General features: G+C 37.9%; 1 protein-coding gene across 2 annotated transcripts; it reads left to right on the top strand.

The window, feature by feature from the left end:
• Positions 1–4,050: 4,050 nt before the first annotated feature.
• On the top strand, positions 4,051–12,106 carry LOC107816497 (uncharacterized). Of its 2 annotated transcripts, none has more exons than XM_075217726.1 (10): positions 4,051–4,761; positions 5,483–5,752; positions 5,947–6,073; positions 7,719–7,780; positions 7,896–8,123; positions 9,778–9,899; positions 10,887–11,025; positions 11,246–11,433; positions 11,543–11,663; positions 11,749–12,106. In XM_075217726.1, the coding sequence occupies exons 1-8, from the start codon at positions 4,387–4,389 to the stop codon at positions 11,405–11,407; spliced, it is 1,485 nt and encodes a 494-aa protein (XP_075073827.1). In that variant the 5' UTR covers positions 4,051–4,386; the 3' UTR covers positions 11,408–11,433; positions 11,543–11,663; positions 11,749–12,106. The 2 variants fall into 2 exon arrangements, with proteins under 2 accessions (XP_075073827.1, XP_075073828.1); XM_075217727.1 differs by having other exon boundaries at positions 4,377–4,761; positions 5,556–5,752.
• Positions 12,107–13,053: the final 947 nt, after the last annotated feature.

The following is a 13,053-nucleotide window of genomic DNA, read 5'->3' as shown; positions in this document are numbered from 1 at the left end:
GCTTCCGACTGCTGAAGAATAAGGAACTTTAGCCATGTTCCCTTTCTCCTCCACTGTTGTAGGACACATCTTCTTACTCAACTTTAGATGACCAGCAAGAGGTGTGCTGACTGGCTTAGCATTCTTCATGTTGAAGCGTTCTAGTACACGTTCAATGTACTTCTCCTGAGATAGCCACAACTTTCTACTTGTTCTCTCTCGAACTATCTTCATCCCTAGAATTTGTTGTGCTGGGCCCAAGTCCTTCATATCAAATGACTTGGACAGATCTCCTTTCAACTTTGCTATCAACCCCTTGTCTTTTCCTACAATTAACATGTCATCCACATACAACAACAATATAATAAAGTTATTCTCAGAAATCTTTTGAAGTATACACATGGATCAGAATAGGTCTTTAGGTATGTTTGACTTTTCATGAATGAGTCAAACTTCATGTACCACTGGCTTGGTGCCTGCTTCAATCCATAAAGACTCTTATTCAATTTGCACACCATGTGTTTCTTTCCAGCTACTTCAAATCCTTCTGGCTGCTCCATCTAAATCTCCTCTTCCAAATCTCCATGAAGAAATGCAGTTTTCACATCCAACTGCTCCACTTCAAGATCTATGCTAGCTGCTAAACTCAAAATTGTTCGAATAGAAGTCATTTTGACAACAGGTGAGAAAATTTTGTCAAAATCAATACCTTTCTTTTGTTCGAAGCCTTTAACCACCAATCGAGCTTTGTATCTGACCAGCTTGCCATTTCCATCTTTCTTGAGTTTAAAGACCCATTTGCATTTGAGTGGTCTTTTACCCTTTGGAAGTTCAACCAGCTTGTATGTGCCATTTTTCTGTAGAGATTCCATCTCTTCTTGCATAGCTTTCATCCACTGGTTCTTTTCTGGATGGGACAACACCTCCTTAAGACTTTCTGGCTCCCCCTCATCACTGATGAGGACATACTCTGTGGAAGGGTACCTGCATGACTCTACCCTTGGCCTCTCTGATCTCCTCAGAGGTTGAGGTTGTTCTTCTTCCTGAGTGGGGTGCTCCACTTCCTCGACACCTTCATCAAGTTGCTCCCCCTGCTCAATAACCTCACCAGGTTGCTCCCCCTGCTCGGCAACCTCGTCGGTTGTACTTTCTGCACTTGTGGGATTGTTAGAAGTAGAAGGAATAGTAACAAAGTTAGGAATTATACCATTCTTCGCCTTTTCTAACATATCAGCAACAGTTCCAACTTCACTTTCTCGGAAGACTACATCTCTGCTTCTGATGACCTTCTTCTTTACAAAATCCCACAGTCTGTACCCCAACTCTTCATCTCCATATCTGATAAATATGCAAGGAACAGATTTATCATCCAGCTTTGTTCTCTGCTCTTTTTGTGCATGTGCAAAAGCTCTGCAACCGAACACCTTCAGATGCGAGTAGGACACCTCCTTGTTGGTCCAAACTCTCTCTGGGATTTCAAACGCCAACGGAACTGATGGACTCCTATTGATCAGGTAATAGGCTGTCTGAACTGCTTCACCCCAGAATGACTTAGGCAGTTAGCCATTCTGAGCATGCTTCTCACCTTCTCCACAACGGTGCGGTTCATCCTCTCGGCTATGCCATTGTGCTGTGGGGTTCCAGGAACTGTCTTTTCATGTCTAATCCCATGACTTGAACAATACTCTTCAAATTCCCTTGAAGTATACTCACCTCCATTGTCACTTCGGAGGCGCTTTAGCTTTCGACCCGTCACCCTTTCTACTAGAGCATGAAATTTCTGGAAAACTTGAAACACCTGATCTTTGGTTTTCAAAATATAAACCCATAATTTTCGTGAAGCATCATCAATAAAAGTAACAAAATATTTGTTACCGCCCATTGATTCAATTTCCATTGGGCCGCAAACATCAGAATATACTAAATCAAGTATATTCAATTTCTTTCAGACGATGTCTGAAATGAGACTCTATGCTGCTTACCAAATAAACAGTAGTCACAAGGTTTTACAGTTGTACCTTTGGCATAAGAAATGAGTGATTTCTTGGCAAGAATCTGCAATCCCTTCTCGCTCATATGACCCATTTTTTTGTGCCATAAATCTACAGAAATCTCATCTTGTGCCGCGTTCAATTCACCTTAGTATATTTCTGCATTTGTCCTGTACAACGTGCCACGAGCAACTCCCTTTGCAATCACCAATGATCCCTTAGTGAGTCTCCACTTTTGATTTGCAAAATAACTCTCATATCCATCTCGGTCTAAAGCAATTCCCGAGATCAAGTACATCCGCAAATTAGGTACATGCCGCACATCCTTTAGAACCAATGTGCATCCGATATTTGTCTTGATACAAATGTCACCAATCCCCGCAATCTTTGAGTAACTTGTGTTACCCATTTTCACTGTGCCGAAATCACCTGCTACATATCTGCAAAAAAAATCTCTTACCGGTGTGGCATGATGAGATGCCGCTGTGTCAACCACCCATTCCGACTCTGGACCTGACAGGTGCATGCATTCCTCTTCCTCATTTATAAAGAGGACAACATTATCATTATTTTGCACCATGGAGGCTGTGTTGTCGTCATTCTGCTGGCCACTGGTTTCACCTTTGCCCTTCCTTGGATTTGGGCAATCTCTTTTGAAGTGACCTGGTTGATTACAGTTGTAGCAATTTCTGACTCTTGATTTGGATCGGTTCTTTGACTTCCCACGAGCTCCGGATCTACCATAGTTGTTCGAACTTCTTTGATAACTCCTGCCTCTACCTTCTGTGATGAGAGCTTGTCCTTGATTTTCAGGCTTCTTTCTCATCTTCTCATTAAGTAGAAGAGCCGATGTGACATCTTTTAACTCAATAGTAGTCTTACCGTGCAGGATGGTTGTTGCCAAATTATCGTACAAAGATGACAACGAGTTCAAAGCAAGATGGCTTTATCTTCTTCCTCGATTTTCACTCCGAGGTTGGCAAGCTGTGTGATTAGTCCGTTAAACACATTTAAATGTGACAAAAAATTCGTACCTTCACTCATGTGTAGGGCGTATAACTGCTTCTTCAGGTACAATTTATTTGTCAGCGTTTTGGACATGTATAGGCTTTCCAACCTTGTCCAAATTCCACGTGCAGTGCCTTCATCAATGATGTTATTTACCACATCATCTGATAAGTGCAACCTGATTGCACTAGCAGCTCTTTCATCCAAGTCAGCCCAATCCTCAGCTTTCATGGTATCAGGCTTTTTGGAATCAATATCTAGAACCTTGTGTAATCCTTGTTGGATGAGCAGATCTCTCATCCTTCTTTGCCATGTTGAGAAACCGTTATCTCCGTTGAATTTTGCTACCTCGTACTTTACCCGGACATTTTTATTATTCACCAAGTATAGTACTACCGACAGTGAATAGTATTTCAGTGAACGAGCAGAACCTGTGCTCTGATACCAGTTGTTGGGAATAAACCCCTTACCAAAATAATATTCACGGTAATAAAGCGAAATAATAATGTAGCACCGAGATACGGTAATTAACAAGAATAAAAGAGTAATAATGACACCAAGATTTTTACGTGGAAAACCCTTCTGAATAAGGGAAAAAACCACGACCCCGAGAGGAGCAACTGATATCACTATAGTAAGGAATTTTACACTTTGTAGGTCGGAGATAAATACTCCAAAGACCACTACAACACTCAAAAGAAATAACCCTTTTTTGATATTCCCACCTCACTACAATTTCGCTCACTCTCTATTTTCCTCACAGACTATTTTCTTATACCTTGTCTGTGAAACCTCACTCTTTCTTTCTCTCTTTGTTGGTGTGTAAAAATGAGAGTTGAAGCTCTACTTTTATAGCCAAAGCTTCACCCTCTAAAGCCTACAATATTTGACAATTTACACACACTTTTCACAATTCAACAAAGTTGGCTACCAAACCAAACTAATTCAACAAGGTTGGCTACCAACCAAACCAAGTCAACAAGGTTGGCTACCAAACCAAAGAAAAACTTTTATTAGGCACATGCCTAATACTTCTTCAATGAGATGGACCTCATCACTCTTATCCTCTCCTCTCTTGGATAAAATTGCGGAAATTATTTGTGTGATCAGGCCATCAAGCTGATCGTGCAGAGAGGTTTCTTTTCTGTGTGTGCAGTGCAGGTGAGAAATATGGTTAAATTTAACTTGAGTTTTGAAGTGTATCGTTAGGTTTAGGGTTGTAGACTAAACATGTCTACTTTTGTATACATGAAGGACTATTTCTGTTAAGGGGTATACATTAAGGACCAAGATAGTCCAACCCTCATACATTAAGGACCATTTTGATCATTTTCTCGAGTAATAACATTAGCATTATCCTACGTATGTTGTCTTGTCTGATATCTGAGCCCTTCGTTTGTTCCCTCCAATGACCAGCGCTTGCAGCAACAACCCCCTCCTCTCCTCTTTCTTCCTTCTCAAATCTCCAAAACTCCCGAATGTATCCATTTTCTTCCCCAAATTCTCCAACCCCATTTCCCCAATGAACTCCAACAACAAAGCACCCACAGGAAATTCCAAGAATCCCACACGAAGACGTAGTAAAAGTCCAGGAAAATACAAACCCAGATATGGAACTTCAAGGAAATCAACTTTGAAAAAAAGTTTGAGTCAAGAACAAGTTAATTTTACTAAACCAATTCCTGATGATCCTGTGGTTGGGATTATCGGAGGTGGCATGTCTGGCCTTACCTGTGCTCTGTACTTGGAGAAAAGGGGCATTCGTTCCACCGTTTTCGACACGGTTCGTTATGTCCTTTCCTCTTTTTACATTCTTTTGTCTGTTTAGTTTAGAATACGAACTGTTCTGATAAAATAACTACTTAATTGTATATTTCATCCATTTCACATTGAATTTTAACCTTTCCTTTTGGTCCATTTTTTTCTTGAAGGTAAAAGTCGAAGTTATTTTAGTCGTTTTTGATTGAAATTGAATCCAAAACTAGCATAAAGTTGCCTTCTTTAAGCAATTGGAAAAGAAATAGGAAATTCCAAAAAAAAAAAGTTATGGAGAAGGAGAACTGTAGTGAGAAAGAGAGTACACTTTGGACAACTCAAAATAAATAGACATTTAATATAGATTGGTTTGAGGAGAATTCAATAAAAACATTATGAGTCTACTTTTACTCTTAATTGGATTGAAACTGAAAATTTGGTTGTCGTCTACCTAATGTTTTATGTAATTGCTTCTATATGGAATATTAAAACAAACTACAGCTGGCAAGTATTTTCGTTCAACAGTTTTTCATCAAAACAATTACTATGTCTGCCATTTGTTTCTTCCTTATCTCTGTTTAAACAGAAGATTTTAGCGGTTGCTATTGGGAAATTGTTTCTTATTGGTGAAGTCTAAATTTGGTGCCGTCCAGTTGGTTATCTTTGTTTGAAAGTTCTTGTTAGAGTTATATAATGATGCACAATAGAAGAATGCATCTGGTGTATCTTATTATGTTCGGTTGCTTTAGGGAATACATGGGTTGGGAGGAAGAATGGGAACAAGAATGATTGATCATCAGCCTTTGATATTTGACCATGCAGCTCAGTTCTTCACGGTGACCAACCCCAAGTTTGCCGAGCTAGTTGATGACTGGTTGAATAGGGGTTTGGTTCGTGAATGGCAGGGTCGAATTGGGGAGCTTGAAGTTGGTGGGCATTTTGTTCCATTTCCTTCTTCGCCTCCCAAATATATAGGGGTCAATGGAATGCGCCCACTTGCGGATTCATTACTATCTCAGGTGCACAACTTTTTGTGTTATATACTAAATATCTTTCTTCACATAATGCATCCATTCAACTAAGCCAATCATTCCCTTCAGTTCTGTTTGTTGAGAATGCATGCTTTGTATGAATAATGGAAGGAGAATAATGTACTTATTCTTTTGGGTGCTATTTCCTCTCAATCTTATAAAAGTTTGATGTGTTTGGGCAGACTTCTTTGGTCAATGTTGTACGCCCTTGTTGGGTAAGTACACTTGAACCATTTAACGGGACGTGGCACTTGAGTGAGAAGGAAAAGCCTTGTGGGCAGTTTGATGCAATTGTCATTGCACATAATGGTAATTATTTTCAGTTTTCTAGTAGTTTTGCCTTTTTGATAGTCTTTTCCTTTGCAAGAATTAGCAAATTTTTAATATGCTAAATCAAACCCTCATTTAGTTTATCTCTTTCATTTCTTCTGTCTATGAGCACAATAGCGAGCTGGTGGTGAAAGACAAAATGCTCCTATTTCCTCCCATATATTTCATTTCAAAGAGCCTTCCCTCCTCATTGCTATGGTTAGGAGTTGTTGAAGTAAACCAGTTTGTTCTCTTCCACAATAAAAATTAAATTATTTCTTATCACTATATTATGTGTGTTTCGGGTTTTCAACTTATATGTAATAGGAAAAACCTTCATTTTCCATAAATCTGTCTCCCTGTTTTTTTGTTTTTTTTTGTTTTGTTTTGGTGATCAAGTAAATTAATCTTCCTGTTTCATAGAAAATAAATGATGTTAGGTTTTAATCATATTGCATCAGAGGAATACATATGTCATCATGATGTCGTAACCAATGAGGAGTGGAAGCATTCTTAGATTGTTTCCATTATCCAATAAAAAGTAGAAGTATAGATATCTTAAAAGGTCTGTGTGTAAGTGTAATTGGTGACAAGATCTTGCAACATTTTGTGCTTGCCATTTGAGGAGTAGATTGAACCAGTTTCAAAGAGACAAAATGAGAAAAATTTCATTTCATTTTTTCTTGTGTGTGTGTTGGTTTGGGGGGGGGGGGAGAGCAAAGTTATTCAAATAAACTATAAGAGGAAATATCTTGCAAGTTAGAGTATAAGTATATGCATAAAGAAAACACATGTGAATAACGATTTATGCTTGTTTGGAGAAGAGAAGTTGGCCCTCATGGAATTTGTGAGATGTGTATTTACTATAAAATAATTATTAGAATTTGGAGACTAAATTTTTTGTGTTAAAAAGTTGAACTGTGCCCCTCAGTATTTAATTGGAACAAAAGAAGAAAAAGCCTCGAAAGAACAAAGCTTTACTGAACTCCTAGATTCAACTTAATACTAATATTCACGTACAAAAACATATATAGCGCTCTCCCAAAAGATAAAGACAAATATTGACATGGAAAAAACGAGGATCATGGACCATTAAGCACTTTCAAGACTAGACCGGTACCAAAATGATATATCAATTAAATGATGACTAATCTAGAACCTCCAAAATTAGACCCTAAGGCAAAATTAAGAACACCACTTATCCACTTCCGTTTCCTTTTACATTTTCCTTATTTTATATAAGCAAATACTTAGATGAGTTTTGATGTTTAATTCGCCTTGTGGGCAGACCAATTCTAAGTCCATTGAAAAGAAATAAAAAAGCCTTGGAGAAAATATATCTAGTACTAATTCCATGGAATTAGTCGAGGTGCGTGCAAGCTAGTCCGAATACCACGGTTGTCAAAAAAAAAAATCTAGTTGACTATATATGGAGGTGGAGAGGGCGTGACCTCTGCCAACGCATCCTGCTATTGGTCTGGTCCTGCATCTTTTGATGATTTCTTCGTCTTTATTTGTAAGTTCTGTTGTTTCTTGGAATTTTTTTATGCATTCAGTCCACTAGAGAAAGCACAGTTGCTTGTACCTTCTGCATAATTGTGATTTGTCTTTGGCTACAAATGTATTTTGTTTTACATGTCACCAGGAAAATGTGCAAATAGATTGCTCGCCTCATCAGGCTTACCTCTCATTGCTAGACAAATGAAGGTATTGGCAAATATTAGCTGGGCTTCTCAAATCAATGCATATGTAACTTGATGCTCTTCTTCTTTCCTATTTTATTATCTCAATTAATGATTTTGTTTTTGATGATCTTTCTCAGAGACTTGAACTCAGTCCTATATGGGCTCTTCTTGCTGCATTTGAGGATCCTCTGCCTACTGCACTAAATGCAGAGTCCCTTCCCTTTGAAGGGGCTTTTGTAAAAGGAGTTGAATCTGTCTCATGGATGGCAAACAACTCTAAGAAACTCTTAGGCAGAGATAGTGGTCCACAATGTTGGACATTTTTCAGCACTGCAGCATTTGGGAAGCAGAACAAAGTCCCCCAGGTCTCTTCTGTGACAATATTTTGAGCTCAAACTATATATATCTCTAACGGCTTTGTTGTCTTGACCTTTCACTTTAGCCATAAATAATGGTAAATAGGGTTAGTTTATATAGTTGGAAAAATTGGATTTAATGAGTTAATTCATTGATTGAAAGGGACCAGGTAACACAGTGAAGGTTTAGCATATGCATGGAAAAACTGGCAAATGAGAGTGTTTTAATATCTCTGCCCACCATGCTTAGATCAAAGTTCAAACTGTCAATAAATAGTGCTAATTTAGAGGAATGGGTTAAGAATTAACCATGTTTGAGAATCATATAAAAAACCATTCCATTTGACACACTTTGAAATTGACCAGGATAGGCTAGGTTTGTCTAGCAGTTAACTGTTACTGAACTGCTATTAACAATCCCTGTTTCTGAAGAAACAAATTGTGTAACATGTCATTGTGGAACCCGATTAATCTAGCCATCTAGGTCAGCAAGATATCATATCCAGTGGCGTACGCAGGATTTTTCATAAGCGGTGTCACTATTTCTGGCAATAGGCCCGTAACAGTCAAAAAATATTTTGTGGAGCCAAGGGAGTTCGAACCCAAGACCTCTCATAGCAAACTTGAAGCTCTCTACCACCAGACTATTGAGCTATTTCAATGCAAGTGGTGTCACTTTTAATGATTTTATCTGGTATTTTTGTTTTACTTATTATTTTTATATATATATAAATAGTAAAAATTTTCGACGAAGCGGTGTCCCGTGACACCGCTTGGGTCCATGTAAATCTGTCCCTGATCATATCCTTGTCCTGGCAAAACTTAAGCAATCATTCCCATGGTTATGGATGTTACCTGGATTTGGCCAAAGTCCAAAAGAATTCCAACATTAAATTTTATGTAGATATCAATAATGAGCCTCCCTGGCCCAACGGGGTAGGGGTAAGGTCTACATACACACTACCCTCCCCAGACCCACTTGTGGGATTTTACTGGGTCGTCGTCGTCGTTGTTGTATATCAATAAGGAATCTAGTTCATCTTTTTCTTTTTTGATCCATCCTGAAAGCACAAGTATAGGTCCTAATTGTGCAAGGTAACCTATAAAATCTGTTAGTTTTTCCTCATCATTTACTTAATCCATTTTACACTAAAAAGAAATCAAAAGTGTGCAATTGGATTTGATCTCAAAGAGTATTCTCTTCAGCACTAAACCTCCATATTCACTTCATAAGTACCAACTCTAGTTCAATTTTTGGTATGCTCTTCTTTCCTTAAGGAATTTCCTCCCTAGATCGACTGGTGTGATGGTTGGTCAATGGTTAATTCAGTTGGATTGGCCTGCCTTGTAGTCATGCTTATTATATTTGACCCTTGGCAGCTGTATTAGTTTGAAGCTTTGAAGTGTTTCCGATCTTTAAGTTTGTTATGGATTCTTGGTTCTGAGCCAATTTTTAAGAGATGGTTAAATTTTTTTGATTTATCGTAAATTGCTATATCAGCAGCCACATAAGAATTACCTGGACAGTGGTTGCTGAGGGAACTTTCAGGTGAAGAATGTATAGATTACTTATGGTGTGTGTGTGTGTGTGCGCACATACGCATGTCACATGTGTAGTGGCGCCATTGGACATACTCATGAATAATAAAATTTTGTATATCAGGAAAGTATTCCAGCTGCGACGGCAGAGAGAGTGAAGGAAGTTATGCTTGAGGGTGTTGAGAAGGCTCTAGGACTGTCAAAAAGTTCACTCCAAAGGCCATTTTATACCAGATTACAACTATGGTATGAAGATTTGTTGAATAATCTAGTCAGAAAGTATGCATATTTTCTCAAATGCTTTGTGCATAATGGAAAACTGAAATGAGGCCTTTCACATTAGTATCTGTTACTATGGCATAAAAATACTGCACCACTAGCAATTCAAATTAATCCTTATTCAGGACACATTTAGCACTTCTCAGTTTCTTCTATCTGATCAATGGAATTGAATTTTCTGTATGACATGCAACGACACTTCAATTATATTACCTTCTCTGAAATGGATTTTTTTTTTATCTCTTCTCCTACATATTTTGTCTATAATTTTTGAGGGTGATACTTGATAGAGACTTCTCTTCATTGTTATTGATCATAAATTTCCAAATATAAATTCAATGAGGTTATTGATCTGTCAAATTCATATATTTTCCATTTCAATCTAAGCGTCTAAGCAACAGTTGGTGAACATTTAAGTGTAAGTTGGGAGTGGAGTGTGATTAGTAGGTGTCTCTCTTCTGAAGCTGCTAAAGTTTATAGCAATGAGTGTATTTCTTATCACGGATGCATTATAGTTCCTGAAGAATGTTGGATATTTTATAGTTGAAACTGTTCTCAAAAAGAAAATAAAAGTTCTGGGCAGTACTGAGGGCGTATATTCATAAATGTCGTGCAAACTAGCTGTTCCTGTGTTAGAATGAAAATTGGATTCGAACAATTGAATTTGGAGATTTGGCTATGTATTCTAAGATTTATGTGTTGCTTTGCTGTAGAAATTGAATGAGCCAATCCCGTCAATGCCACTATTCCCTTTTCCTTTTCAGGGTTTTTCCACTTAGCTTTTTACCAAATCTATTGCAGAAGAAATTCTTTCCTGATATCCATCTGTAGTCATATTTTTTTTGATAAGGTAAATTGTATTAATCAAAAGGGAGTAAACTCCCGTATACAAGAAGTATACCAAAAAGTTCCATCTGTAGTCATATTAGACTGGTTTATTTTACTTTTTTGCAGGGGTGCAGCTCTTCCAACCAACACTCCTGGAATTCCATGCATCTTTGATCCTCAAGGAAGAGCTGGTATATGTGGTGACTGGCTGCTTGGCTCAAGTTTAGAAGCTGCAGCTATAAGTGGCATAGCTCTTGCTGATCATGTAATCCCTCTGAACTTCTTTGTTCTTACCGTCTCTTTCTGCTTATTGGCTTACTCTTATTAAGATAAAATAGAGATCAGAGTAATGTTTTCTTCTTTCACGGGGTACTCGTCCCATTGATGACCGTGGAATTTACTGTGATGTTTAAAGCAGAAAGGTTAATCCCAAACTTGTTACTATATGTTTTCAAATGCTGACTGTCGTAGGGCCTTCCCTACAGATTGCAGATTACTTCGAACAAGGTGGACCGTGCTCAGATGAGTTTGCTGTTGGTTTGCACGATGAATATAAGCCACTTGGAGGACATGACATAGGGCAGTTCCCAGGACTGGAATCTGTTGATCAGACCACAAAGGCCCCAGCTTTGACACTCACTACATGAATTAATCCTGAACCAGCTTTTTTTTTGTAAGTTCTTAAGCAATTGTTGTCGGTAACTCATGTTAGTTTTTTCTTTTCAATGTATATTTTCTTCTTTCTGCACACATTTTAATGCTCATTCTTATTTCCTACGAAGGACGATTAGTTGGTCAAAGCGAGTGAACAAAATAAGACTCACTATCAGAACAAGCAATCTGCTATGCTGATTATAGACATACTTGAGCTTATACTACTTTTGCTTAGCAGCTCATGGAAAGGTACCAAATCTTCCGCATACCGGTAGTGCCTTCAGAATGATAACTATATGATTTCAACTTGGAAATAACCTTGTTCTGCTTTCAGGTTCCAACTTGATACCATATAATCGAAGCCGAACGGGATTTCCTGCACTTTCGTTTTTTTAGGTTGAAAAGAAAAATACTCAGAAGTCAAACCCTGATGTCATTTGAATCTCAGCTGGTGAGCAAGTTTCCTAAATGTTGATTCAGAAAGAAATTTTTGTAGCTTGAATATGTAGTAGTGCGGTGTAGATGCACGGCTACTATGAGTACATATGGATGATTTGGTAGGTATCCTAGAAAAGATTATTAGTAGGTAGGTAGTTTTTGCCAAGGAAGTTATTTTTGACAATTCTGTGTTCTGGTCATACAAGGACTGCCATTGCTATGAAGTTTGTGAATGAAAATAGTGTTATACTCGAGTCAGACGCTGAAAGAACCATTTCTTGTTAAAGGAATACTCTGAAATAATACGAGAAAACCAGAATTATATCAAGCAAAGAACACTTTTTGCATTGTTGGTTAGAACTTACAGCAATGAACATCAAACTAACAAGATCTGCTTTAATGAAAGAGATCGTTATTATGGTCTTTTAACAATGAAAAACCTTACTGTGATACAAATTCAATTATCTGTGCATCAACTCGAAATAAGTTTGTCTTTCAAAATAATCGTCAGTGTGATACAATAACTGTGCAAGGAGGCAAAGCAGACATTACCAGACAAATAGCATCCAACCATGCAAAGCTTTTCAGGATAGAGATACAAAGATGAAGCATAATTTGAATTTCATTGCATAACGATGACCTACTATGCATGAACACAACTCGCACACCATCACTGCCACATTAGTTGTCTTATCAATTTAAATCGATAATGGCTAGAAGGAATGAGTGTCGAACTACCTATTTTCTCACACAGCCGTTACCTCAGATGGCACGAGTACAGAGGACTGCCTTATGTAGTGCTTAGTGTCACACCTCCTTTTTACCTATACCCCGAAAAGGAGGTATGTAAGGGAATTTTTTCAACTTAAAGTGACAATCGAAACGAGATTATTTTTTATTAAAAGATTCAGAGTCGCCACTTGGGAGATTTATAGTGTCCAAAGGCACCAGTTTAAATCCCGAATCGAGGAAAGGGTTGACTCTGTATTACAGTCCGCAAACCAGAAATTCGGGTAAGGAATTCTGTTAACCTGGGAGAAGGTGTTAGGTATTCCCGAGTTCCGTGGTTCTAGCATAGTCGCTCAACTGTTATTATTGGCATAATTATCTGATTTTAAAACATTTTGAACCTATGTGCATTTTAACTTTTTTAAAAAAACCCCGCTTTTATTTATTTTAAAGAAGATTTAACGTCGTCTAA

This window comes from Nicotiana tabacum, chromosome 7 (assembly GCF_000715075.1).
Source record: "Nicotiana tabacum cultivar K326 chromosome 7, ASM71507v2, whole genome shotgun sequence".
Lineage (NCBI taxonomy): Eukaryota > Viridiplantae > Streptophyta > Magnoliopsida > Solanales > Solanaceae > Nicotiana > Nicotiana tabacum.
The sequence above is the reverse complement of the archived record's forward strand: the minus strand, read 5'-3'. Positions and strand labels throughout refer to the sequence as shown.

Bases quoted from the DNA above. Each gene is read 5' to 3' on its own strand.
- LOC107816497 (XM_075217726.1), top strand. From the start codon at position 4,387: ATGACCAGCGCTTGCAGCAACAACCCCCTCCTCTCCTCTTTCTTCCTT. The intron at 7,781-7,895 runs GTATTGGCAAAT...GATCTTTCTCAG, and splicing joins TCATTGCTAGACAAATGAAG to AGACTTGAACTCAGTCCTAT. The intron at 9,900-10,886 runs GTATGAAGATTT...ACTTTTTTGCAG, and splicing joins TATACCAGATTACAACTATG to GGGTGCAGCTCTTCCAACCA.